This window comes from Kryptolebias marmoratus, linkage group LG6 (genome assembly GCF_001649575.2).
Source record: "Kryptolebias marmoratus isolate JLee-2015 linkage group LG6, ASM164957v2, whole genome shotgun sequence".
Lineage (NCBI taxonomy): Eukaryota > Metazoa > Chordata > Actinopteri > Cyprinodontiformes > Rivulidae > Kryptolebias > Kryptolebias marmoratus.
In genome coordinates, this window is record NC_051435.1 from 18,398,963 (window position 1) to 18,425,026 (window position 26,064).

Here is a 26,064-nt window from a genome sequence, read left to right on the forward strand (position 1 = left end):
TTTCATGAAGTCCAGCTCTGTGCAGCTTATAGTGCTCCTAAGAACAGACTCTCAAATCTCTGCAGAGGAGCAGCAGCAGGGTAATCTTTGGCCTCTTGGTTGTTTCCCTGATTAATGTTAGGCGGGCTCCCTCGTTTGTAAGGCAACAGAACAGAAAGAATATTTGCACCCTGACTGAGATAGATGAAAAGGTTGAGTGTTTCTCTTTTCTTTATCTGTTCCTGATAAAAGTTACTTACTCCAGTTTGTATTTGCTGAGCAGATTTTCAAATATTCTTGTAGAACAGAACAATGCACAAACATTAAGTGACTGAGATGATCTTAATTTGATGCTTTGCGGGGCTTATTTGTTTTTGCTCCTTGAACCCAGCAGGTCTGTATTCCTCAGCCCTGAATTAACACAGGCTTGTGCGAATGACACTCTGCGGTTTTACAGTGTGTCTGCAGAGAGGGAATGAGCTGCCTTATTAGTGACACATCCATCAAACATGACTAATGCACGAGCTGGTGTAATTATTCATAAGTGAACATGAAAAGAGGAGTCATTGCTGATGAGGAGGGAGGAGTAAAAGAGCAGCATTAACTCAGTATAACAAGCTGAGCAGAAGTTGAGTCATTGACTCAGACATATGAGGACAGTGTCACGCACACTGTTACTCCAGGCTCCCTGCACTGTGTGAAAACACCAAGCACAATATTTACAGCATGAAACTCATCTGAGTACCTGGAGAGATTATTAATCATGTCTCATTTTCCCGTCCTCACCTCTCGCCCAATACATGCATTTATTGTCAAATTATATTTACACTTTAGAAATAATGTGTCTCCTGTGTTTTTGACATCACAAACCTCAGGCTCTTTGATATCGCTGCAGAAATGATGTTCCAACTTCCTCCAAATGAAAAGGAGGGCTACTTTTTCCTCTTCTTCGTTGTGCCTCATCAGTGTGTGCATCACCTCATGTCCGTTTACCAGAGCAAATACACTTTTTTTCCCCCTCAGCCGTCTGCTCAGCTGGCACAACAGCTTGTGTTTGATGTGCACTACAGTTTAGAGTAAAACTCAACCCGAAGCTTACTTTTACGCGTCAAATCTTTTTTATGTTTTTGCATGTGTGTAATTACAGAGATAGGCTTTGCGTGCTTTTAGAAAACAGGTGAATTGAGTTTTATCCCAGAAGAACCTCCAGCCACAGGGCTGCTGCTAAGGAGCCTCAGTGAGTCTTTTTTTAGACATAATTAGTTTATTTAATACTTCAATAATTAATTATTAAAGACTGTGCTGTGATACAGTTACAGATGGACTTTTGTGTCCCTAAACTCTATTAAAAAAATGAACATCTCACTGATTGGTTTGCAGATTGCAGTTTTGCCCTCTTTTTTTAAGGTAATAGTGAATTTATGCACACAGTAATGGTTATGTAGATGTTAAGGTGACTTTTTTCTTTTTGTTTTACTCTAAATGGAGCCAAAATGGACATCATATTAAATGAAAGACTTTGAACCAGTGACTGAGATTTAAAACAAATGTTAGGAAAGGATGTAACAGATTTAATAATTTACTGTAGTCTTATCCTTGCTAGTGGAGTCACCCTCTGCTGTTTGTAAGAAGGAAAGCAGGCCAAAGGTGTTTCTGCTTCACCTTTTAAACCCAAAGAACCAAAGATAGTTTAACCCTTTAGTAAGCTGTTAAAAATGTGATTCCTTGTGAACTTAGAGACTGGTCTGTGCTGTTCCTCAAACATAATACATCCTCTTTTTTTTTCTCTGAACCATCGGTAAAACATTTGAAGGGTCCTCATCCTCATGAAACAGGGATCTCACACAAAATATAGCTGAATTCAGCAATACTTAAGTAAGTCTATGGGAAACAACAATGAAGAAAACTGAGAGAAATCTGGGTAAAAAATTCAAATTTTCCTGCATGACTATAAATAAAAATGCGTTTGCTGGAAACACAGTTGGGCAAACTAGTGATGAAAGCCACAGACAGGAAGGAGATTCTTCAAACAGAGGAAGAATCTAACGTGATATTCCCTCACCTCAGCTTGTTTTATGGTAATTGAACCAGAATAAAAGGTCCTGCATTCCTGTCCTCATCTCCTCTCCTCCTGTCTAAGTCGCTGTCAGAGCTGTGAGCAGAGCGGTGAATGTGACAGGTATTTAACAAAATGTGGCACCTTCACTTCAGCGTCATCACTTTAAACTGATGCCACTCTAATGAACTGACAGGTGACACAGCTGCATCATCTCATATTGTTTCATTACAGCCTGCTGCTGGAGTTAACGCTGTCTGACAGGAGAGCACCGGAGGGGTTTTGGGGACAATGAATATTTACATATATGTGTTTTCTCTTCATTTTTCAATTTCCAATGTAGAATTAACATCCCAAGTCCCATCACTACATTGCAAAATGCACCTCAGGAAATGAGACATCCTTCCAGTTTTTTTTTTTTTTTTACTGATTAATATTTTCTGGGTCACAGGCAGGAGGATGAGGAGAAGAACGGGGAGAAATTGGATAAATTAGAATAGAGCCTTAGGATTCTTAGGATTTTGAATCATAAAAACTGTGTGGTGTGTATTTGGGTCTCTAATTCTGTATCTTAAACATGTCAAACAGGATTTAAAACATGTCATACAAAACAAAAACTGCAACAGAACATATTAACTACACATTGCTGAACAATAAAAAAACACAAAGTTTGCTAAGATTTTATATCTGAAGTGGGGCTCTTTGGAAAGCTTGTGAACAAATAATAACTCTGTTGTAGATAGCTCTGTGAACGACCTCAGTTTGGATGAATAGACCAGACTGACAAGCTAATGGCTAGTCAGAACGAGGCCAAGACCAAATCTGATTTTGCATTATTAGGCAGAAATAGTATGATGTTCTTGCTGGAAGTGTCCCAGGCTGCACCAAAAGTGCTACAGGTAGCTGCTGCTGCTATATGTATTTGCAAAATACCACAGAATTATATTTAAATAACTGCTATAAAACATTTAAGACTGGAAATGTTTTAAGCTAGAACACATGTCACATGAGGAAACATAACATCAGCAACCTCAGGACAAAAATCAAAGGGCGATGTTCAAACATGTTTTGTTTTCTGTATTTTCAGTCCCAGGCAGAGGCTCATTACAGAGGCAGCCGCCACGCCAAGAAGCTCAAATCTCAGGAGAACAAGGCCAAAGCCAAGCTGTCCGTCACTGCAGAGACCAATGGGAGCGGCTGTGTTCCTGCTGGCCCTGCCCACCCTGTCTCCTCCAACAGCAGCAACAATCTGCCCTCAGGTTGGTTCATCCTCAGATACCTCTGATCTGACTGCCACAGACGGACTTTTTTAGTTTCACCTTCTTTTATTTGCTCCTCCCTCCAGAACTCTTATCCAGCCCCAACGACCCCTCGCCTCCTCTCAAACCCTTCCTCTTCTCCTCCACCTCCCCGCTCTCCTCCTCCTCCTCCTCTTGCAGCAGAGCAGGCAGTGAGCCTCCTCCGTCCAGCCCCCCCTCCGCTCTGCCAGCTCCAGGCCTCTCGTCTTCGTCCTCCTCGCCCTCCTCTTCGTCAAAATCTTCCCCCCCAGCTCCGGTCACCTGCGCGTCCTCCTCTGCTCCTCCCTCGCAGACCTCCTGCTCCCAGGATGGCGCTCCCTCAGCGGAGTCTGAGGAGGAGAAGGCCAAGAAGCTGCTGTACTGCTCTCTCTGTAAAGTGGCTGTGAACTCTCTGTCTCAGCTGGAGGCTCATAACGCTGGTGAGGACGGATCACATCGAAGGTTCAGAAACAAACTGGGTCACACATTTTGAATATTTGATTTTTGTTTTAAATGTAGAACAAAAAGCACTCGTTATCTGTAATATTTTCCGTCCGCACTGAATTATCTTTATTGATATAAGTATTCATGTTTCTGCTTCAAAGTGCATCAGAGTCAGTTTTTGGACCACATTCAGTCTCCTATTTTCACATCTGCTTCCTGGTGGGATTATACGAGTCGGTGCTTTTCTCACTGACTGCCTGCTCGTGGACATTAATCCTCAGAATATCCTCTTGCGCACATTACAAATCTGGAAACTTGTGGCGTGTGCAAGTTTAGAACGAGACAAAAAATAAATAAAAATCCGCCCGTAAAGTTTCCAAATCAAACAGGATTTTAATGTTCGTAGTCAGGCTCTAACACTAAAAAGGTTTCTGGGAAAGGCAAAACAGTTAGACTATCAAAGAAAGTACTATAAGTACAACTGTGTCCACTTCTGGTAAATATTTCTAATGTAGACCTAAAAGAAACCTCACTGGATTAAACTCAAATATCATTTGAACTGAGATCCTGCAGGAGAAATTGCATAAAAAGTTTCAACTTTAGACCTAAAACGGGCTCCAGGATTGGTGGCAGGTCCTTAGTGGAGATTTCAAATACCGTTAGAAAATGACGTGCTTTATGTGGCTAACCCCTGCGTTTACTTCCAGACAGGTTCAGAAAAAACGATTCATGTAAAAATTCAAAGTTTATTTGAGGAAAACCGCAGGGAGCTAAAGTCAATCAATCTGCTGTTTAGTGCATTGAAGTGCAGTATTTGGATGAAAGGCATAAATCGGTGACCTAAGGGGAAAGACAGACGAGATCCTTGACATTTTTTTAAAAACTCCTTTTCAGGTTCAAAGCACAAAACGATGCTGGAGGCCCGCAGCGGCGCGGGGCCGATCAAGGCTTACCCTCGACCCGGAGCCAAGCTGAAGAACGGCAGCAGCTCGGGACCGAAGGGCTCTGGCCTGCAGAACAAAACCTTCCACTGTCAGATCTGTGACGTCCACGTCAACTCGGAGATCCAGCTGAAACAGGTGGGAGCTCACGACAGGTAGATGCTGTCAAATGATGTGACTGTGAGTTCTTCTCTGGGTTGTTTACGCAAAAATGTTTTATTATACTAAACTCAGGTGTAACTTTTGTAACATTTCAGATTTTCATTATTCAGCTGAAGGGACCATTTATCTCCGGCAGTGACATTTAAGCTATGTGTAAAAGTTTTTTTAATCTTTAAAACATTTAGATGTTGTAGATTCTGCAATATATTTACTACATTAAAAAAACAGAGCCTTACAAACCCATAAAGTCCCCCCAAACATTTGTTTAGTCTTCTTTTTGTCTTCATATATCAGATTATAAAATAATTTGACTCAAACAGCATCTAATTGCTATTTAAAGTTCATTTTATTAAAAAAAATGCACATATGCTTTGTTTTCTTTTTGATTTGTTCATGCAAGTTGTACAGTTTCACCAGTTTACTTTGGAGTGAAGCTTTAACATCTCAGCATATTATGTGAAAAATAAAATAAACTCTACCAAAGAAAGGACTTTTTCCCCCCACTGGACATGTTGACATTATTAATCGATTGCAGCGTCAGGAATCTGCTGTTTGTATCGATTCACTTCATCATTGTTGAGGCTCTCAGAGACTTTTGAACGGATTCATTAATCATCATGTTAGGAACTCGTGGAGCAAAATATCTACTGAGATGAAAAAAATGCTTCTTTTTCTCCTCTGTTTGTGACGAAATATCAAACGTATGGGGTTTAAAGCTGAGAAAGGTTTTCAGAGCTCGATTGTAATAAAGCTGCACACAAACCTTGAGCTTTTCTCCCGAAGTTTTTGAATTCTTGTCACTGTGAGTTGATTTCAACATAAAGTCTTTAAAGATTAAGGTTCCTTTGAGCAGCTGGATGAGACCCCTGGTTGTTTCTTGTCTGCCTCTTTAGTCCTCCTTGGTTTCAGCCTGACGGTGTTCTTCTTCTCCGTGTTGCAGCACATTTCCAGCAGGAGGCACAAGGACCGAGTGGCAGGAAAGCCCAGCAAACCCAAATACAGCCCTTATAATAAACAGCAGCGCAGCTCCCTCACTGTGAGAACTTGTTTTTTTCTCCTTCTCAGATCAATAAATCAATAACAAGAGACCATGTGTTCATAAATCTATTTATACTATTGTTATTTTGTATTTATATACTCTGCTTAACTTTCTTATTTGTTTCCTTTTTTGTTTCTGTTGTCTCATGTTCTTTGCTTTCTTTTTGAAATTCTTCTTCTCTTCTTGTCTCCTTGTTTGCTCTCCTCACTTTCTGTCTAATGTCCATATTCTCGTTTGCCTGTTTTTATTGTTTTTTCTTCTCTAACTCACCGTCCCTCATATTTGATTTATTTTTTTCCGTTTTTTCCCTCTTTGTTTCATTCCTTTCTTGTTGATCACTTCTATTTGTCTTTTCTCACTTAACTGCCTTGTTTTCCTGTGCCCTTTCTTCTTTTTTGTTTATTCTTTTCTTGTTTTCTTCCATCATCGACTCATCTTCCACCTCTTTTTTTATTTTAATCTTGTTGATTGTCACCCTCTTGTCCTCCCTTTTTGTGTCACCTTTCATCTGCTTTCTATCACTTGTCTCCTTGTCTCTCTTTTTGATTTTCCTGTTTCCATTTTTTCTTATTTTCCTCTCTTCCTTTCCTTTGTTTCATCTCCTCGTTTCCTCAGAAGGAGCTGGTGAAGCCCACCCTCTCGCCCCCCTTTCTCACCACTCCTTTTGCTTCTCCTTCCTCCCCCCTCCCTTCCACCATCTCCCTCCCTCACTCCTCTCTTTCCTCCTCACCGCTCCTCTCGCCCACCTCCTCACCCCTCACCCCCACCATCTCCCTCCATCCTCGCCCCTCGCCGTCGTCGTCCCTCTTCACCGCCTCCTTCCTGCGTCCGGCTCCGGGACCCATCAGAGCGAGCCAAGGGTCCATTCTCTTCTCGCCTTACTGATGATGTTGGGAGCGGCGGGGGAGTAGAACCAGCGACCTCTGACCTCTGACCTACTGATTGTTGGAGCTTCGGGGACAGTGGAGACATCAGCCCTGTTATCATGGCTACAGCCTCTTCAGCTGACTCGAGGCTTTACAGAGACACAAGAGGACTGCCTGGATCAGACGTCTTCTGACCTGACGGCTCCACAGAGAGTGGAAGTGGAGTCTTGATGATCCAGAAACCTGAACCCAAACAGAACCAGAACCTAAAAGGTTCTAACACAAACAGGAAAACAAGAAAATCTATTATGCATTCATGAAAAGTTCCTGGGGTAAAAAAAAAATCACTGAGCATTATCTAGAAAGCAATAAGGGTTCCTGAACTGTCTGCCCGCAGCTCAGTGAAGTCGTTGTGATCCTCCTGGTTGAGTCGATACCGGGGGTCCGACTTCAAGGAAGGTTTGGTGCAGATTCAACTTGTGATCAGAAACAAACAGCTGAGTGTTTGTGACAGCCTCAGACCGACAAAAAGGAGAAACTTCTCAACAAATTTTGATTCAATCGAAAGCAGCACAGCAACACTGAAGGTGAACTGATGCCAATTTTTTTGCTGTTTTAAAGACTAAAAATACACATAAAGATGAGCAGAAAAGGTCTTGACCCAGAGCCCCAGCTCAGGTCAGGTCCAAAGTTAAACAGGAAGGATGTCGGAGTTGTTTTTCCTCCTGCTGACGGGACAAACCAGCTCGAACACGATGTCAGATAAACTAGATGATGTCTAAAACAACGTCTGTTATGAACAAAAACTGCTGCTGCTGTCTTCATGTCACCCCTGAGCTCACGTTTCTAATATGCTTAAGGGGTAAAAACGCTGAGAGTTGAAGTAGGTATTTTTTTTTTTTTTTCCTGTTGTTGTAATTTGGACATGAACTCACTGCTAACAGGACTCAGATGTACTGGTTTACTGTTCATTATCTGCTTTAAAAGACACCCAGGTGCAGTCGATAACCACTCCTCTACGATTCAACCAAACTGAACTGTGCTGGTTTCTGTAGATGAAAAACATTGTGACCTATAATTTCCAGTTAATTCAATTACAATGAGATCTAGAGTATTAACTTTTTAAAAAATCTGCCTTAACAAAATTCTAAACACAACACAGGAACATAAAACAACAAAAGCAACATCAGCTGCTCATTGTGTATGATGTTATGCCACATTACTGGCCAGTTTTAGATAGGTGATGTTATTTGTTCAATATTTTAACCCAGTCATCGTGCATTTTAGCTAAGAAATAACTCACATCGGTTGTTGTAATCATAAACTGTAACTGATGTTAAAAACGGGCCCCAAAACACCACTCTTTATCACCTCGTTGTCCTCAGTGAAACCTACAACCTCAGAGAGTCAAGAGGAAGCAGGACGATTTATGAACGGCCGTCCTGCGGAAAAAATAAAATCAATAAGCTTAAATTCCTGCTTCAACCAGTCGGACACAATTTGAAGCAATAAATGTTGGACTCACTTTATAAATCAGCTGCTTCAGGACAGTTTGTTATTCTGTCACAGCCTGCTGATTGAACCTGGTGTTTCCTTTATGTCCCTGATGTCGTCCTTGTTGTCTTCTTCTATCTGTTACACTCATTTTGGAGCGATTCGCCTCCCGGTTTTACGATGAACGAATGTTAATTAATCTTCCTGTTGTCACCGAACTGTCTGAGTTTAAAGCACCTGAGCAGAGACTGAAACTTTTCTCCCAGAGAGTCAATTTTATAATAATAATAATAACAATAAAAACATAATTGCACTTAAAAAATCTCAGTTACTTAAGCTCAAATTTATTTACATGCTCTAACAAAGCATATTCACTACTATTACAAACTCTCTAATGATTTTGGAAAACAATTGGTTTGACTTTTTCTGCTGTAAATATGATCAAGAAGTTTCTTCTTTCTTTTTAAACTTCTTTCCTGAATCTAAACCTAGATGTCTCAGAGCGGGTACATGTTTCTTCATCATATCTGATAAATGACAGAACTCCGTCTATATCGTCACTCCGAGCTTTCAGCAACATTTCAGAGGTTTACTGCAAGACGTTGGCTTCAAAATACATTTTGTATTTTTGCTGTTTTCAAACTTGACATGCTTGCTCTTCCAACCATTGTTACTCTGTATTTGCTCATTTAAAATGAAGCTACAAATGTGAATCAGAGTGGTGACACAGAACTTTTTTTTAAATCCTGCAAAATTATAAACCTGCAGCGAAAAAAGAAATTTTTCCATTGGTTGTAGAGATGTTTATAGGCTGCTGCATGAAAGGAAGTTGAATATTTAAATAATTTCAGTACATTTAAACAAGCCTTCAAAGTATTTCAAAGTATTGTTTTCCTACATCTTTATAGCTGCCTTCATCACTTAAAAAGATAATTTTATTTTTTTTCTGTGAAAAGGTTATGAACAGGTAGTATCTTACCTGCTGTAGGTAGCTCATGGTTATTTCTGATAAAAATGTTCTATTTCTAGAGTAGAAATAGAACAAGAACACTCTGAACAAGAAATGCTGCTGCAGCTATTTGAAGCTGCAAATAACCACCAAATTCTACGTAAATAATATTGTAATGTGAAATTGACTTCAGTGTAAACATTTTAAAAAACAGCTTTTGCATAAATTATCATTAGCCATCCTGTATTGTCTCGGGACCACTCAGACTAGCCATTTGCTTGTCATTCCAGTCAGAATGAAGCACTTTTTTTTTTTTCAAACTGAGGTTGCTCAAAGAGCTATCTATAACAGGTAAGATACTATCTGTTCATAACCCTCCTCAATAGATAGATTCCCATTTAAAAAATACTGAACTCTTTACGTCTCTTTCTCTGTGAGAAAGCAGCTTTTGTATTGATACTGCCATACATGCTGATACCGGAGTCATACATCCCATCAGTGAGCAGCTTCTTTTATCCAACACCTTTACGATGCCGCCGTAATAAACACTGAAGCCTGCAAGGGGCGCTGCACTTTTCCACTTTAGTCCGTGGTGTTGAAAATCAGGTGTATGAAACTGAAGCAGAGATGCTCAGAATTTAGTTGGGAAGAAAAAAAAAAAGGCCAATTTAACCCCCTAACTTAGGTTCAGATTGTCTGCACTGACAATACAGACAAGAACAACAACTAAATGGAGCAATAACTCATCAGATTAATGGATGGGCATGAGACTCTTTCCAGATCTTTTGGGAAAAATGTTAACCTGCTGTATAATGTGGAAAAAGGCTTGCTCAGACTATTTGAACCTGGATTTGAACCTGTTGTTTTCCATTTAAATACATACCTGCTGTAAATATAGGATTTATATAGAGGGAGCACAACATTGATTAATCTTCAAGCTTTAGTCTGACAAATAAATACTGTCAGGAAAACGTTTCTGCATAAACATTTATCTTTCTCTGAAAAGATATGATATAAATGTAAAAAAGCTCTTGGAGATATGAAGGAATGCTGTGCCGTACAGTGTCAACATTGGGTCAAAAACATACCAAAAAATGAGCAGAAATTCTTAGATTAATGACGTCACCTTTCAATGAAACTATCTTTAAAGCAGGCATTTTTTTCTTTGGTTTTCCTGCTGTTTCCTGTTTTCCCTGCCTCTTCCTGAACAACTTGAAGCATCTCAGTCTTCCAGTATTGAACAAACACATTTAAACACTCAGTGTCTGTGTGTTTCTCTATGCACTATTTAGCCCCTGATGTCTTTCATCAACATGTGACATGCACCAAGAGGACAAATCCATGCTCATTATGATTTACCTCCACTCAGTTTGACCTGTCAGAAATAAAACTCTCGGTTCACGTAACCTTCCTCCTCGGTCCGATAATGTCATCATGATGCAATAATGTACAGATCAGCTGCTGCTTTGTTTTAATATTTCATTTACTTATCTGGAGAAGTGATTTCTGAAAGGCTCCATACCAAGGTCCAGTTCCAACACCGCAGTGAAGTTAGCAGAGATGCACGGGTTAAACTGAGATTGTGACTTTATGTGTTTCTGAATGAGCCTCATCCTGTTGTGCAATCTTGCTGCTTTCAAAATAAAAGCTTCTCTTCCATGAACTCAAATGCCATGCAAGCAGTAAAATATTGTGCTAGAACAGTTCACCCAAACTACTGCACACACACAGAGCTTCGCTGGGAACCTGCAGGTGCCGTTTTTGTTTTTTAGTTTTTTTAACGCATCAGAGTTTATTACATCATGTTGAGCTGTGTTATAAAGAGATGGACAGCTTTATCTTTTAAATTATCTACTGTAAATCAAAGGTTATTTTAAAAAAAAAGATTTTTTTAAGGAACTCTAAACCAAATTAGACAATATAATTGCAAAGCGTATTCAGAGTATTTATTTATTTGAACTTATTTTTTTTATGAGGATATTGGTGGTTATGAAAATCAAATATGCAAATAGATGCTTGTCAGGTTGAGACCATGTCATGGTATGGTTACCACTTTATTTCTGTAATTTTATTTTGTTGATTTTCAATAAAAACGCCTGTACATCATGCCCTGGACTTGTTTGTTTACCTGCATATAAAGTAAAAAGCCATGTCTGAAGATGATCAAACTTATTTTGTGAAACGTTGTTCTGTTTGTTTCTCAACAAACTGAAATAAAAAGTCACATGTATAATTTTTCACTCAGTTTAGCCTGAAACTTTTAAGATAATGGTGATATTTGGGCTCAGTGATTCCCAGAGTTTTTTGTAAAATATTCCTCAACTTAAACTGTGTTTCCCTCCAAAGTCTCCTCTTGTGATCGGCTCCTTGACTACTCTGTGCTCTGAACCCTCAGATGGAGATCAATCATTCCTTCCTTCTAAACCAAACAGATCAACTCAGCAATTTGAACTTAAACTTACCTGTTTACCCGCTCTCCACCTCCTCGCTGATCTCTCCTTTTACATTCCTCTAATCCCTGAAATCCTTGTCTCCCTTAGAACCTGCAAAAAGGGAAGAAAAGCAATAAGTATTGTCCCGTGAATCTTAACTACAAGTGGACTCTTTCATTAAGATCAGTATTAACCTGTATCCCCTCTTAACTCCTCTGTGGCTTTTGCAATACACCTTGACTTGATCTGTGCACTGCCTTGCCTCTGTGATCAGCATTTGAGACCTGAATCTAAATCATTTTTAGAAATCATAACAGGAAGAGGTCTTAAGTGCAGTAGATACTGTCAAACTGAAGGTCACCCTTCCTCTTGAAACCTCATCTGCTCCAGGCTTAACACTAATACAAGTAACTCTGTGATTCACTGCCCAGTTGTCAGATTGTACCTCGGCTTCTTCCTGTTCGGATATTTTGTTTGACTGTAGCGTTTTTGATTCCTGACTGGTTTCAGTACTTGTTTTATCTGTCTGTAGATGGTAAGGCTCTTGTTGTGTTTTAGTCTCTTTGCCTGCCTCCTGTCTGGTAAGTTTAACGACAACCAATGTCTGATCTCAGTTTTGAATATATCCTGTCCCTTTTCTGTGTTCAGCAACTTGGTTCTTTATCCATTAACTTCACCACGAATGTCAAAAATTAACCCTCGGCGAGTCCCCAAATAATGTAATGGTTACTGAACTGACGTTGACATGAAGGCACAGACTGGTGGCTGTGACAGCCGGTTTCAGCAGCCCTCCACAGGTCGTTTGGAAGATCATGATGATGCAAAGAGTAGCTGCTTTGCTGTTTACAAACAGCTCCATTTTCCACTGCTTTTCAGCTAGGTTATTCCTAGACAGTTTATTTTTCTCACCAGGGTCTGTTTCACAGAATCAGAGTGATGGATTGACAACATGTTGCACACTTGACCTTGGGAGGAAAATGCAGCGAGCCCTGATGAGAAGCTGCTCCTCCCCTTTATTCTAGACTCTGCAGACTGGGCTTCTGAAAAGAACCATCCGAACAACTTTGTACTGTATCAAAAGATAACTTTATAAGGGTCAGATAAACTAAAAATACAACTTCAAGTTAGTTTAAGCTGCAAGTTTTGTGCTTTTGTTTTTAACAACATTGTAACATTCTGTGTTTGTCTGTGTTATTCTGTGTTTGTATCTCTTTACTTTCCTCTCAAGCCCCAGCCGGTCGAAGCAGATGGCTGCTCAACCTGAGCCCGGTTCTGGTTCTGGTTCTGCTGGAGGTGTCTTCCTGTTAAAAGGGAGTTTATTTTTTCTTTCCACTGTTGCCTATGTGCTGCTCAGGATGGGAGACTGTGATGAGGTGAAGATTCAGTGCAATCTGCTGGCTTCCTCAGATAGATCCTTTGTACAAATTGGCTTTTTATAATGAATGTGAATGCTTTTGTTCAGAGCCCCAAAATTACTTTTGTTGTGACTTAGCGCTATAATAACCTGAAATAAACTGAACTGAATTGAATTAACATCTTCTGATCTAAAGCACCTTTAAGGACACTGCCCCGACCTGATGAAACTGGTCCTGCCGAGGCTGGGCAGAAAACTGGACTGGACTAGAAGCTTTTTGCTGGTTTGATCATTTACTCACACTCAGCTTTTCATGCCCCTTGGAAAGAAATTACAAGTTCAGTTAAACGATAACCAAATGAGTCCAGTGACGTCTCACTCAGATGCCACAAACGTAAAAGTAAAAAAAAAATCAGACACACAATAACCGACCTTCTGCAGGATGTTTGTACACAAACAGGAAAATGGATTACCGTTGGAGTCACATTAAACCATATTTGTTGTGTTTTTGTTCTTGAGCTAGGATATTATTTTCCTAAGAAGGCCAGATAACAACAGTCACCGGCATTTATTTTCAGCAGAACCACAGTCCCATTTTTTGTAACAGATGAAAAAAGATTTATTTAATTGCTGGTAAAAATATTAACCAAAGACTTGTGTTTTGAACTTCATCAAAGCCAAATTAGTTTCGGCCCCTAATTCATAATGTATGAATATTCTAATCAAAACTTTAAAAAAAAATAGCGGTCAGAATGTTCTGGGATAAGCAGGAGATGAATCAAACAGTTTCTTTTTTACCAAAACGTAAAGTGAGTGTGGTAGCAGTGGAGAGTCTTCCCTATCACATATTCGGAGCGCTAACAGATCGAGAGCAAGATTTTTGTTTGAAACTTTGGCATTAAAAGGCGACGAGTGATATGCATTCCTTCAAGGAGTAGTTTGCCACTGCAGTGTTAGAAAGTGTGCAAAAGCAACATATTGTATGTGCCGTGAAAAGGCACCACTACGTCATGACCTCTGACCTATTGTCATCTTTCAGAAACTGTTCTCTGAAGTTCATTCTGACCTGAGTGAATCTTGATTTTTGAATCAGGTAATCACAGAATGTTTACATGCTTTCCTAAGGCTTGTGACGAAAACCATGATTCATTGTTAAAATAAAATGTTTATGAGAAATTATTCAAGTGTTTGAACAAACCTTTTTCTCTTTTGTCTTACAGGGAAACTGCACTGAGGTCTGAGTGAAAAAGTCTTCAGACACAGTGAGATAAAGCCTTTCTGCTCACCCCCAAGGTCTGAATGTTCTTGTTGTTATCAACTAAAGTCTGATAACAAACGGAAGAGAAAGCCTTGGCGGGTGATTGCAATGCAGTTCATTTTGCAGTCACTTCGTTTTGTATGCCCTTTTTGTGTTTGTCGTGTGAGGACCTTCCTTCTTCCCCTTGTTTCGCTGCTTTTGTTTCGCAACCTGAGATTTATTTATTTTTTGTGCTCAGTGTTTTAAGTCCAGCAGACAAAAAATAAAGAAAGAGAAAACTGTGAAGAGATACTTAAGTTGAGAAATAACTTTTCATACTGTTAGGAAAGAATTGCTCCAGTTTGCGTGTTGCCTGTCTCCTGACTCCTCGCTGACCCTCTCAAACATCACCCCAACCTCAGGTGACTTTGACAGAACGTTGACCTCTGACCCTCAATGGGCTCTAGGCCTTAACCTGCCTCCTTGTTGTGGATCTGTCAAGGCCTGAGCAGCCTCCAAGTTCCTCGACGACGAAGAGGCGACTGGTCCCTTCGCAGCTTCGCACCTATGAATCTGTGTGATGAGAAAGATAAAAGAAGCCATTTTGGGGTTGGCTATTTAATTTTATGCAAATTGATCAATAACATCTACTAATCTAATCTGATGTTTCATCAAAGTGATCTATTTACCAAAATATGTATGTTAAACTATCCCAGATTCTTGCACGAATAAGAAACCGAAAACAATAACCCTAAAATCCAAACATTTTGTTCAAAGAGTTCTTTTGGTTTAGATAAACTAATAATTGCTACTTTCACCTTAGGTTATAAAAGTATTACTTGTTGCTGTTTTATCTTGATAAAACCTCAAAGTAATTACTTAATAGTCATTTCTCACAAAGATATTCTCTAAACTCTTAGTGTTAGCCTTATATTTGTTGCGTCGTCTTAATTGTTTATTGTTGATTCTATTTCTTGATTTAGTTTTATGTTGATAATAAAACCGTAAAGACAACATTTGGTTTCCTCCTTGTCCGGTGTAAACATTAAGATAAAGAGTTCCCTGTGATGAACGATTTAATGTGGTGTTCTGATAAATGGTAAGTTTAATCTGAAGATTGAACTTCCCATTTGCTACATGTAGGTCAGCTCGTGCCCTGTTGTACTGTTTGCACTCTGGTTCTGTAGTTTATATTGAAACTAATACAATATAACTTTAGGAGAGGAGGACATGTGAGTGGGAGGAGGAGAGGTGGAGTTCTGGCGGGAATAAATGAGGTGTGGAGCTGCCGACAGACGCTGCTTGTATTTATCTGCAGACAGACAAATTATACTGAAGCCATCTTGACGGGGCAGATATTGGGTGAAATTTATAGCTTTTGTAACAACAATCATTGTGGCAGGTTAATTTAGGTGTAATACTGAGGTTGTTTTCAGTTTTCAGACAGGTTTCCTTCAAGCATTTATAGCATAAACAGTCTCTTGTTCCTTTGTGATACTAAATTAAAGTTTTAACTTTAGCCTCAGCAAAGCAGAACTCAACAGAGCAAATCTGAAGCCCACTAAAAATGCAGGATTACGAGGAGACCGTGTCGTTTCTGGGCAGCTGGGGTCCGTTTCAGAGGAAGGTCTTCTTTGTGCTTTGTGCCACCTGCGTTCCAGCTGGAAGCAACCTCCTGTCGGTCATCTTCCTGCTGGCTACCCCTCCACACCACTGTCACATCCCCGTCCAAAGTAACCTGAGCCAGGAGTGGATCCAGGCCAGCATCCCAGTACAGGTCAGAACTGGAGCCGCGTGAAGCCGAGTGATTCTGAATCAGATTAATGAGCAGACAGCACAGTTTTTAATCATTTGTGTCTAGTTAAGATTGCTTTTGTTTTTGTAATGAAAGTTTTGATAACTTTTCAACTTGTAAATTTCTTAGGTCACTTATTTCCTCATTAGGGTTTGAGTCACAATTAAAGCAGCGAAAGTATTTGGTTTGTTGGACCGCTTAGTTCATATCTGATGAAGTGGTGGAAACACAAAACTGCTACTAAAGTCTGACAAACATCTCAAGCATTTTCTTCAGGAGAAATCCAAAGATAAGATAATAAAATGTTAATTTAAAAGCTCAGCAGCCAAATGTGTCAAACCTTTTCTTCACTGTACTAAGTGAAAGCGATGGCATACTGTTGTAGATTGTTTAGATCTTTTAGCCGAAAATACTCAAATACCAACTATACTAATTTAAGCCATTCTTGTTTTACTCAAGCATTTGTATACCACAAACCTTCAAGTTTCAGTATTTTTGGATTTATTTGTGTCGCATCTGTTTAACAATAAATTCTGTGAAACCTTTGATAAATTGGAACAGGTTTTGTGTCAGGTAGAACTGTTCCAGTCTGATCTTATATGGCCTGCTGAGGTACTGTCCTCTTGTCCTCAGCTGAAGTAAAAGCAGGGGGACATAACGACTCTGTTTCCTGTTCAGGTGGCCGGGCAGCTGGGAAGAAGCAGCTGCAGCCGGTTTGAGCTCGACCAGGTGAAGAATCTGTCTGCGATGGGAGCCAGACCGGGCCCGAACTGGATTCAGAACCAATCTGTGCTGCTGGGATCCAGTCCAGAGGTCCTGATATCCACCCTGAAGCAGGAAGCATGTGAAGATGGATGGACCTACAGCACTGAGTACTTCCAGTCTACTGTAGTCACTGAGGTAATGTTACTGTCAATGTGGAGTTTGTTACTGTTTAGACTATTTAGCAAAAAAAAAACAAAAAAAAACAGTCTGCTCAGATTAAATTACGCATAAAATCCTTCTGTGACATCCCTCTGAGTCCACCAATCATTGACTTGCCTCAAAAACTGCAGGAATCAACCTTGGCAGACTGGAAATGACTGGATCTGGGTTACAGCTCAGCTCATTGGTTACTGTGGTACAGAGATGGCTTAAATATTTTTAGATATTCTTGCAGAATATTAAGAAGGAAATCAACAGGCAGAAAATGGCTTTCCTCGTCTGGGTGACATAAACCCAACCTGGCAACGTGGAGGAAGCAAAAACCTGTAGCCTGGACAGAAAAGCTGGTGTGAAAGGGAGTTTATGAAGTTAGGAGAACCAGGCTCAGAACTGGATGTTGACTACCACCACCTAAAGAATATCTTGCAGATACTGAAGAATTAGACTGAGAGAGCAGGAACCTTGGAGGTCCAGGCTCAAAAGGGTGAGGGAATACAGGGGCTGAGTGGAAACTTTCAGATAAATCAAATGCAGATGTATTTTGGCAGCACGATGGATTATTGGTCTGCGCTGTTGCCTTACAGCTTGGTTCAAGCACCATGTTGGACCTGGGGTCTTTCTGTGTGGAGTTTGCATTTTCTCCTCATTTTCTCTGAGCACTCTGGTTTCCTCCCACAGTCTAAAAGCATGCATGTTAGGCTGTCTTCAGGCCCAGACCTCCCTTAAAAACGAGATCTGGGATCTCAATGGGATTTGCCTGGTTCAGTGAATTTACCAGTGCCTTTTTTTTTGTACTTTCTGTTTGTTATATTATTATTGATTTAATGTAAATATTCACATTTGTCTTTCAGTTTGACCTGGTGTGCAGTGAGCAGTGGAAACAGCCTCTGACTTCTTTTGTCTACTTCCTTGGAGGGCTTTGTGGATGCTTCATCTCTGGACAACTCTCTGACCGGTACTTAACACAGAAAAAATAAAAAAGGAAGCATCTGGACCAAACCTGAAAGATATATAATCTATGCAATCTTTAGCTGTAGGACAGGTGGTCTCATTTTTGGCTCTAGAATAATTTGGTTTATGGAGGAAGCATTCGGGGTAACCCAAAGGCTGGAATGAGCCCCACAGGCCCCAAAATAAACCCAATTATCAACCCTCCACTACTGGGCTTGATTGCTGTTGTGATCATATCATATTTTAGTTTTACCAAGCAAAGCACTGTGCATTATGGCCAAACATGTCCATTGGTTCCAAATATAAGGTTTAACAAGCCTTCTGGTTTGTTAAGATGCAAATTTGCAAACCTAAGCTATATGCAGCCAATTATTCAGTCTTTTTATGATTTTCCCTGTAATTAACATTAACATTTATCACATTAACTAAAGCCTGTAGAGTCTGAAATGTAGCTTTTGTTTATTATATTTTTATTTCTATATGCATTGTACAGTCTGACCTCAGGGTGAACACCTGCTGGGTCACCCAATCCTGGGAAGACTAGTCTTTCCCCCATCTTTTTTCCATTACTGAATTATCCTTCTTACTGTACAAAGACTCCAGATTGATGGGCAGACAAAAAAAGGATCTTGTATCCCTCTGGTGATGTCTCAGATAAAACACACACGAATGCTACAGACCAACAAATTGTCCAAAATTCTCCCTTTATAGATATGCTCACACTTGAATTCTTGTTATGTTCTGATTTGTGTTACCCTCAAGTGACTGAGAGTTTCATTCCTTTTTCTCACCACGGTGTTGCTGACTGCTCCCTTGTGTTTGTGTGGCAGGTTCGGCAGGAAGCCTGTCCTGTTCGGCTCTGTTGCTGTCCTCACCGTCTTCAGCAGTGCACTGGCTTTCGCTCCGTCCTGGTCTGTCTTCACTTTGCTCTTCTTCTTGCTGGGCTTGGGTCAGATCACCTGCTACATAGCTAGTTTTGTACTCGGTACGTTTTTTTGTGGATTGTTATCCTCCTTTTCTCTCTTTTCTTTTTTTCATTTTAATTTGCCTTATCTGAAGACAGAATGCCACCTTGTTTACATAAATGAGGACACTGACAGTGCGTTCCTGTGTTATATTCTGTGTCAGCCTGCCAACATTTCAATAAAGGGAAAGTTCAGATTGTTTAAAGAGGCTTTATATGGAAAAGTAATGAACATTTAATATATTACCTAGTGCTTTGAACGGCCTCAGTTTGGAAAAATGTTTTTTCTGACTGGACTGACAAACCAACAGCTAATCTAAAAGTGACTATATCTAAAATGAATTGCTGACGTATTAAAAAAATGCATAGTGGTTCATGGAAACCTTGCATTATGCTGTTATTTCTATTGAATTTTAAGAATAGAATAGAATGGAAACAGCTTTTATTGTCCCGAAAAGGGATAAACAGGTTTAACAGCAACAACAAATATAAAGGTTCATACAAAGATTTCCTAAAGTGTCGAAAAGAATATATGAAGAAGTAAGATTAACAATAATTATGTTAATTTGCATATGCAAACAGCTGCAGGAGCTAGCTCTGACTCTTTGATGCAGCCTGAAGCAAACTTGCCGTGCATTTTTGGCCGTAATGACGATATATTAACAGCAGAGTTTATAAAATAGCTTTCACATGAACCATAATGACATTTATGAGATTGGAGTTGTTTTAAGAGAGCTGCATTCCTGTCAGAATTAGACTCTTTTTCTGTCATCAGAGGTCATTCTAAGAACTATTGACAACAGATTAAAAAAAACAACAATTGTTCAGAGCTTTTCATAAGTTCACTTCAAAAGGTCTGAAGTTTTCTTTAACATAGATGATGTATTTTGTACTTACACAGCATTTTAAGGGCATTTTGTATAATTGCTTGACTTTCTGTAAATGAGGTGTTTTCTCCGCAGGCTCAGAGATCCTCGTGGGCTCCACCAGAATCCTTTTCTGCAGCCTGTGCCTTAATTTTGTCTATGTGGTGTCGATGATGCTGCTCCCTGCCACTGCATACGTGGTGAGGAGCTGGAGGCACCTGTCGCTGATGATGGCCACGCCTGGCTTGGCTTGCATCCCCCTCTGGTGGTAGGATGAGATTCTCTGCAGCTCGTGATTTTTTCTTAGCTTTGCTTAAATAGTGAAATGAAATACACTGTATCATCCAATTAGTAGAGGAAATTATTCAACTGTAAAACGACTCTTACTCTAAAGCTAAAATTGTGGGACAATGTTGAATAAACAGATTCTCTTTGGAGTAATTTTCACACAGATAAAACGACTGTCTGAAGAAATAAACAGTAGCATCTGATAAAAGACACAAGATTTTCCCCATAAACACATTTAACTCATGACTCATTTTTCATTTGTAACACGACTGAGCACAATCTAAATCAAACTCAGCCAAGCTCTAGTTCCTGAAAGATAACATTGCAACAAAACATTTAGATTTCCTCCTGTGAGCCCTGTAATTGCCAAGACAGAAGAAAACACAAGACCTCCTCATTTCACTGAAGAAACCTCCATTGTGTTGAAAGAGTGACTTTATGTTTTGTTTGGACATGTTCCTGTGCACACATGTACTGAATAGAGAATACAGTATTTTAATTTATTGTTTTCTGATAGTGTTCAGACCATTTCTTGCCCAGATCTACATATTTGTGTCTGACTGTCCACCAGGATGATTCCAGAGTCTCCTCGCTGGCTGGTGTCTCGGGGCCGTTGGCAGGAGGCAGACCTTGTGCTGAGGTCAGCAGCTCTGGAGAACCGAGTAGAAGCTCCACAAGTCATTTTCCCCACTGCCAAAGTAAAAACTTTTTCCTCACGTTCGGGCTGCAGAATAAACCCAAACTGTGGTCACTGCATTGAAATGTTTGTCTCTTTTCAGACTGAAAAAACAGAAAGCCAGGAGGAACAGTCCCTCAATTTCCTGGATCTGCTGAAGACGGCAAACATTCGACGTATTACAATAAAGCTCTGGCTTATTTGGTGAGTTTAAGTATTTTTTAACACAAATTCTTGTTAAACTTTATTTGTCCTTAGTCATTTTGATTGTCCTTGATCAAGACACAGTATTAACTCTATTGGAGACAATAATGACCAGTTATCTTTTTTCTTTGGTCTGAAACAATCAACAAACATTCTTTTAGCAATTAGGGAATTAACCCAAGCTTATAACCTTATAATCTTTAGAATATCAACCATAAAACTCCAGCTCCTTCTACAATTTATGATTTATGAATAGATTTTATGATTACACTGTGCTGCAAGTGCTTATTGCAAACCCTAATGGCAGCCTTCTTGTGTGGAGTTTGCCTGTTTTCCCTGAACATGAGTGGATTTTCTCTGAACAACAGTGGGACAGACTGAGAAATGGACAAATGGATTCAGTTTACACCCACAGTCAAAAAGTCTTGAATGTTAACCAGTGATTCTAAATAGTGCATGCCAAAGGTCATGGCTTGAAGATGCCAAGAAAATAACATTAAAGATGCAACCTTGACATTCTCAAACGAGACAACCTTTTCTCTATAATTGCACCTTAAGAGAGTGAATGAACTCCACTCACAGGATCAGGACCAAGAGGAAAGCATGGTTTAGTCCTTCGCATGACCTTACGACAAGGATGTGGACACAACTCTTGCTTTGGTCATAGAGGGACTGAAGAACCAGCAACAGCAATCTTGGTAGCGCTAACTCCTACAGGACCCCCCACAAAATCCCTCTGGGAGCATTGTTGTAAGCTTTTTTCAGGTCCACAAAACGCATGAAAGCTGGAAGGCCAAACTTTCATGACCCCCACAGCACCTCTGTAAGTGTGAAGATCCCGACCACTGTTCCAGGACTTGGATGAAAACCACACTGCTCCTCCTGTATCCAAGGTTTGACAGTCAGCTGAAGCCCTCTTTCCAAACTCCTGGAGCAAATTTTCCCTGGTACACTGAGCAGTGTGAATACAGAGCCCCTACCTCTTTTTAAAATTATGTGACTACCACCATCATAGCACTGCCACATTCAGCATCTCAGTCTGGCCAAGGTGTTATACCATCAGGGAGATTTTTTTCCCAAATTTAGCATCCCCTGTCTTGGTGATGGGTGAGTCTTTTCCAGTCTTCAGACTCTGCATCTTCAGCGGACCTAGGAGATCCTCAATGTGCTTGTTCACAATCCAGTTCCAAACTTCTCCACTTAAACCAAACTCATTCTGCTTCCCTTTTTCTATTGCTGAATTGATTACATTTATTTCCTTAAGACCATCCAAAACTCCCTCTCCATGGCCTTCTTGAATTAATTTAACACTCAGGTTTTAAGTTCAGCCACTGCCAAAGTTGCAGCCCCTTTAGCAGATTGGTACCACTCCCTTGTACCAAAAAGAAAAACATCCTACAGGTAAACCGCTCCCAGGCTTCTTTCTTTAGCTTAATGGCTTTCTTCTGGTTTCACCAAGAGACAACCAGACAACCAGATCCTACAACAAGCTTTTCTTCTCTACAACATTTGGTTAAGTGAGATCCTGGGGCAGGACCTTGACCCCTAGTGTCCATACTGCTGCAGGTCTGGTGACATGACTAAACTTTTAATCATCAACACCTGACTCAGGGAGGACAACCCATTACTAACACAGAAGTTCAACAACCAAACACTGGTCAGATTCATATTAGACAGGTCATTTCTCCTCCTCACACCCCTCTAGGCAACTCTGTCATTGCTACAAGATTAAAGCATTCTATCAAATGTACTTCCTTTCCAACACAGTGCTTGCTAATTCCTACATACATTTCAATTTTAAGTCTGTTTCTCCTGTTGTTTCAGGATTTCTAACAGCATCAGCTACTTTGGACTGTCATTCAATATGTCCACCATCTATGGCAACCCTTTTCTGAACTACATCCTGCTGACGGCTGTTGAGCTCCCAGGTTACTTTGCCAGCTGGCTGGCCACACGGAACTTCCCTCGGCGCCTTTCATTTATCAGCTTTGCCCTGCTGGGGTCACTAGCGCTCCTCTTTATGCAGTTCACCATAGACAGTGAGTATGAGCAGTAAGATTTTACTCTCAACAAGTTTTTTATTTTTATTTTTATACATCCATCCATTAAAGTCTCTGTAAAACATCACTTTATGCCTGGGGTTTTTGCCAACAAATTCTTAATATCTGCTAAAGATTTGGAAAAATAAGTACACACTAGTCAGAGCAGACACAGCATTTTGGAAAAATGACTAGTCTACAAAAAAAATAAATATGCAAAGCAAATACCAACCCCTTTTTTTTGACTGAAAATAGTTCCTATATTATTTTTACATTAAAAAATAAAACAAAACCAAGAAATTGGCCTATTTTGCACATCCTTGTAAACACTGTTGGAGTTGCTGAACATAAAACCTTTAATAACCAAACAAATTAACCTGTTTTTCCTGCAGGTCATCCAGCTATCACCATGGCTCTGGTGTTGCTGGGTAAATTCGGTGTGCTGGCTGGCGTCGGTGTGTTATACGTATATTCTGGAGAGCTGTCTCCTACAGTCATCAGAAATACAGCAATGTCATCCTGTGCCATGTTCTCCAGAATGGGCTCTTCCGTTTCCCCCTATCTGTTGGAGATGGGTGAGACACTTTAAATCTATACATCATCCTGTGAAAATTGAATTATGAATAAGAAATAATGTCTGACATGTATGAATTGTCAGTCCGATTTCCTCTAGTCAGTTCATTAATGCTTTAAATCCTATCTTTAATTTGCATTTTGCAACTTTTTGGCTGCAAAGAATGAAAACAATTGGATTAATACTGCTGGCTAAAGTGTACAAAGGAAGTTGCATTCAGTTTAGTCTTTTGAAAGTTCTTTTTTTTTTTTTACTGATCTCATTTAGCTTACAAAAATCCCGGATCAGATGAACTTAAAAAAAAGCGTAACTTTTGATATGACGTGTCTTGTTTTTGTTTCAGCTGTCTTCTATCCGCTTCTGCCATGGATCATTGTGGGTGCTCTGTCGTTTCTCAGTGTTCTTCTCTGCATCTTCCTGCCAGAGACGTTCAGGCAGCCGCTGCCTGACACCATCCAGCAGGTGTCTCTCACGCAGAGGTGAGTCCAAACGATCTTTTGTTTCACAGCACGCCAAAGGCACAGAGTTCTCAGTGTTACGGCTTGACTTATAGGAAGACTTAAATAGAGCTGAGGGGACTGTGAATTTAGTTGCCACAAGTGTCTTCAGAATGATGATGCAGCTCTCTTCGTCTGGCTTACAGTTTCAGGTGTCCCTGGCGCTCCAAAGCCCCTTTGAAGGACGAAGAAAAGTCAGCTAAAGAACAGTCCACAACAGTTGAGGTCATCTGCACAACTCACTTTTAAGACTCCTTAAATTACTGACAACAAAACTACCAGCAAAAGATGCCCTAAACCAAAGGTTTTACAGAGGCTGTCAAGCAGAGTGGACTGAAGACAGCAGTGCCTTACTTGACATTTCCAGGAAATTTTGGTCCTGCTTTGAAGCAACTCGCACCCCTGGAAAACCTTCTGGCCATTTGTTCTTGAAAAATGATTGTGTCTGTCTATAGAAAAGCATCTTTGCTTCCAAACAGGTGTCGGTCTCTATTCTCGTGGATTTTCTAACTTATAGTTCAAGAAAGTAATAAAATGGATGTTGTGTTCTTAGGTTTACACAGTGAATGCATTTATGTTCTGTTCTGTTGCTGTTATTACTTCTTGTAACCAGAGGGTGCTAATATGACAGCGTAGAACAGGAGACTGTGTTAAAGATAATAACAGAGTAAGATACAGAAAATATGGGACAACACCATATGTAATGGCATCTTCAGTTACTATAATAAAGTTTGTGCGTTTAACGGTCTTATTTCACAACAACCACCACAGCAAAATTGGCGTTGAGGATGAGCGTTACAGTACTGAATCCACCTCCTTTCTTGCATCACGCTGGTCAGCCTCCTATACCATTTACAAGGTGGCGGATAATATGTGACAGTTACATGCTTGTCATAAATGCTACTGGAGACGAGTGGCTGAATGAAAGTAGTGTTTTATTACACTGCTTGGGTCCAGAGGGACAGCGTCTGTTCTACACACTACCAGAACGAGGTACAACATTTGATGAGACCATGGTGGCACTTGAAAGAGATTTTCTCCCCAAAGTTAATGTGTTGGGGTGCAGACACAGATTCAGACGTGTGCAACATGCTAATGAAACCGTGAGCCAATATGTCGTCCAGCTCAGAGCTGTGGCTGCACCGCAAGGTTTTGGACTTATAGAAAATGAACTTATTAGAGATCAGTTCATTGCTAAGGCTCATCTCAGTGCTGTGAAGGCTGTGAAGGATAGGTTACTGCTTGAGGAGGGCCTCACACTGAACAAAGCTATAACCACTGCATGCCAAGTGGAAGCAGCATTTAAAAATACTCCACTGCTCTCAGATTTTAGTCCGGTCCTTCCTGCACCGTGCAGGAAGGACCGATGCTGCAAATGCCATTTTTGTGTTTGGTAAGGCTGCTTTGCTGTTGTGGCCATGTTGAATCAAAAATACATCAAATATTGATCAGTTAAAGACACATGCAGTGATTACTTTCTCAAAGTTCCTTTATAATCTGTTCAGTGATTCATGAGTTATTTTGCTAATGGCACAAACACATAAATGCACAGACATGCGTAAAAACATTACCACTCCACCTTTGCCTTCGATAGCAGACGGCATTTTAAAAAAAGGGCCAATTTACTACATTTTGTCATGTTTATGAGTTAAACTGAGACTTCATCAGTCGGATTATTTGTAAGGAACGGCACACAATCAGATGCAGAACCTCAATGTTCCTCACTCTTAAGGCTGTTTATGTTTCACTGTTTCTTCCGTTAATGGTACTTAAATAAAGTTAAAATGTTCTTCTGGGTGTTCATATATTGCTGCTTTATTTTGTGCAATAGTAATGTCAAACACAAATTTAAAGCTCCGTCAACAACATTTTGTTTTAAATTCTCTTATTATGTAAGTTTATTTTGCTAACAGACAGATAGGGTTAACTCCAATAATTAATTTGTGTGATCAGTTAGTGATCAGAGTATGTGGTGGAGATGACTTTCAGCTATTACCACACCATAAATTACATCAATGATTGTAAATTTGACTGTGGTAAAACAATATTTGTTTCC

At 40.0% G+C, this 26,064-nt stretch overlaps 2 protein-coding genes across 3 annotated transcripts in view; both read left to right on the forward strand.

Annotated features, from left to right (window-relative positions):
* znf385b (zinc finger protein 385B) overlaps window positions 1–11,313 on the forward strand; it is a 71,524-nt gene extending 60,211 nt beyond the window's left edge. Inside the window, exons 7-11 of one of the 2 annotated variants that reach the window (XM_017410378.3) lie at window positions 3,123–3,294; window positions 3,381–3,752; window positions 4,651–4,835; window positions 5,800–5,895; window positions 6,514–11,313. In XM_017410378.3, the coding sequence (XP_017265867.1) occupies window positions 3,123–3,294; window positions 3,381–3,752; window positions 4,651–4,835; window positions 5,800–5,895; window positions 6,514–6,783 (1,095 nt within the window). In that variant the 3' untranslated portion in view covers window positions 6,784–11,313. The remainder of the gene's footprint in view (window positions 1–3,122; window positions 3,295–3,380; window positions 3,753–4,650; window positions 4,836–5,799; window positions 5,896–6,513) is intronic. The other variant, XM_025004689.2, reaches the window with a different exon arrangement.
* Window positions 11,314–15,562: 4,249 nt separating this feature from the next.
* LOC108232438 (solute carrier family 22 member 4) lies at window positions 15,563–25,959 on the forward strand. Its single transcript, XM_017410212.3, has 11 exons — window positions 15,563–16,007; window positions 16,704–16,925; window positions 17,801–17,904; window positions 18,731–18,885; window positions 19,827–19,998; window positions 20,590–20,716; window positions 20,798–20,898; window positions 22,723–22,937; window positions 23,330–23,512; window positions 23,855–23,990; window positions 24,155–25,959. Exons 1-11 carry the CDS (start codon window positions 15,798–15,800, stop codon window positions 24,255–24,257), a joined length of 1,728 nt encoding a protein of 575 aa, XP_017265701.1. The 5' UTR covers window positions 15,563–15,797; the 3' UTR covers window positions 24,258–25,959.
* Window positions 25,960–26,064: the final 105 nt, after the last annotated feature.

Bases quoted from the DNA above. Each gene is read 5' to 3' on its own strand.
- LOC108232438 (XM_017410212.3), top strand. From the start codon at position 15,798: ATGCAGGATTACGAGGAGACCGTGTCGTTTCTGGGCAGCTGGGGTCCG. The intron at 19,999-20,589 runs GTAGGATGAGAT...ACTGTCCACCAG, and splicing joins GCTTGCATCCCCCTCTGGTG to GATGATTCCAGAGTCTCCTC. The intron at 22,938-23,329 runs GTGAGTATGAGC...TTTTTCCTGCAG, and splicing joins TATGCAGTTCACCATAGACA to GTCATCCAGCTATCACCATG.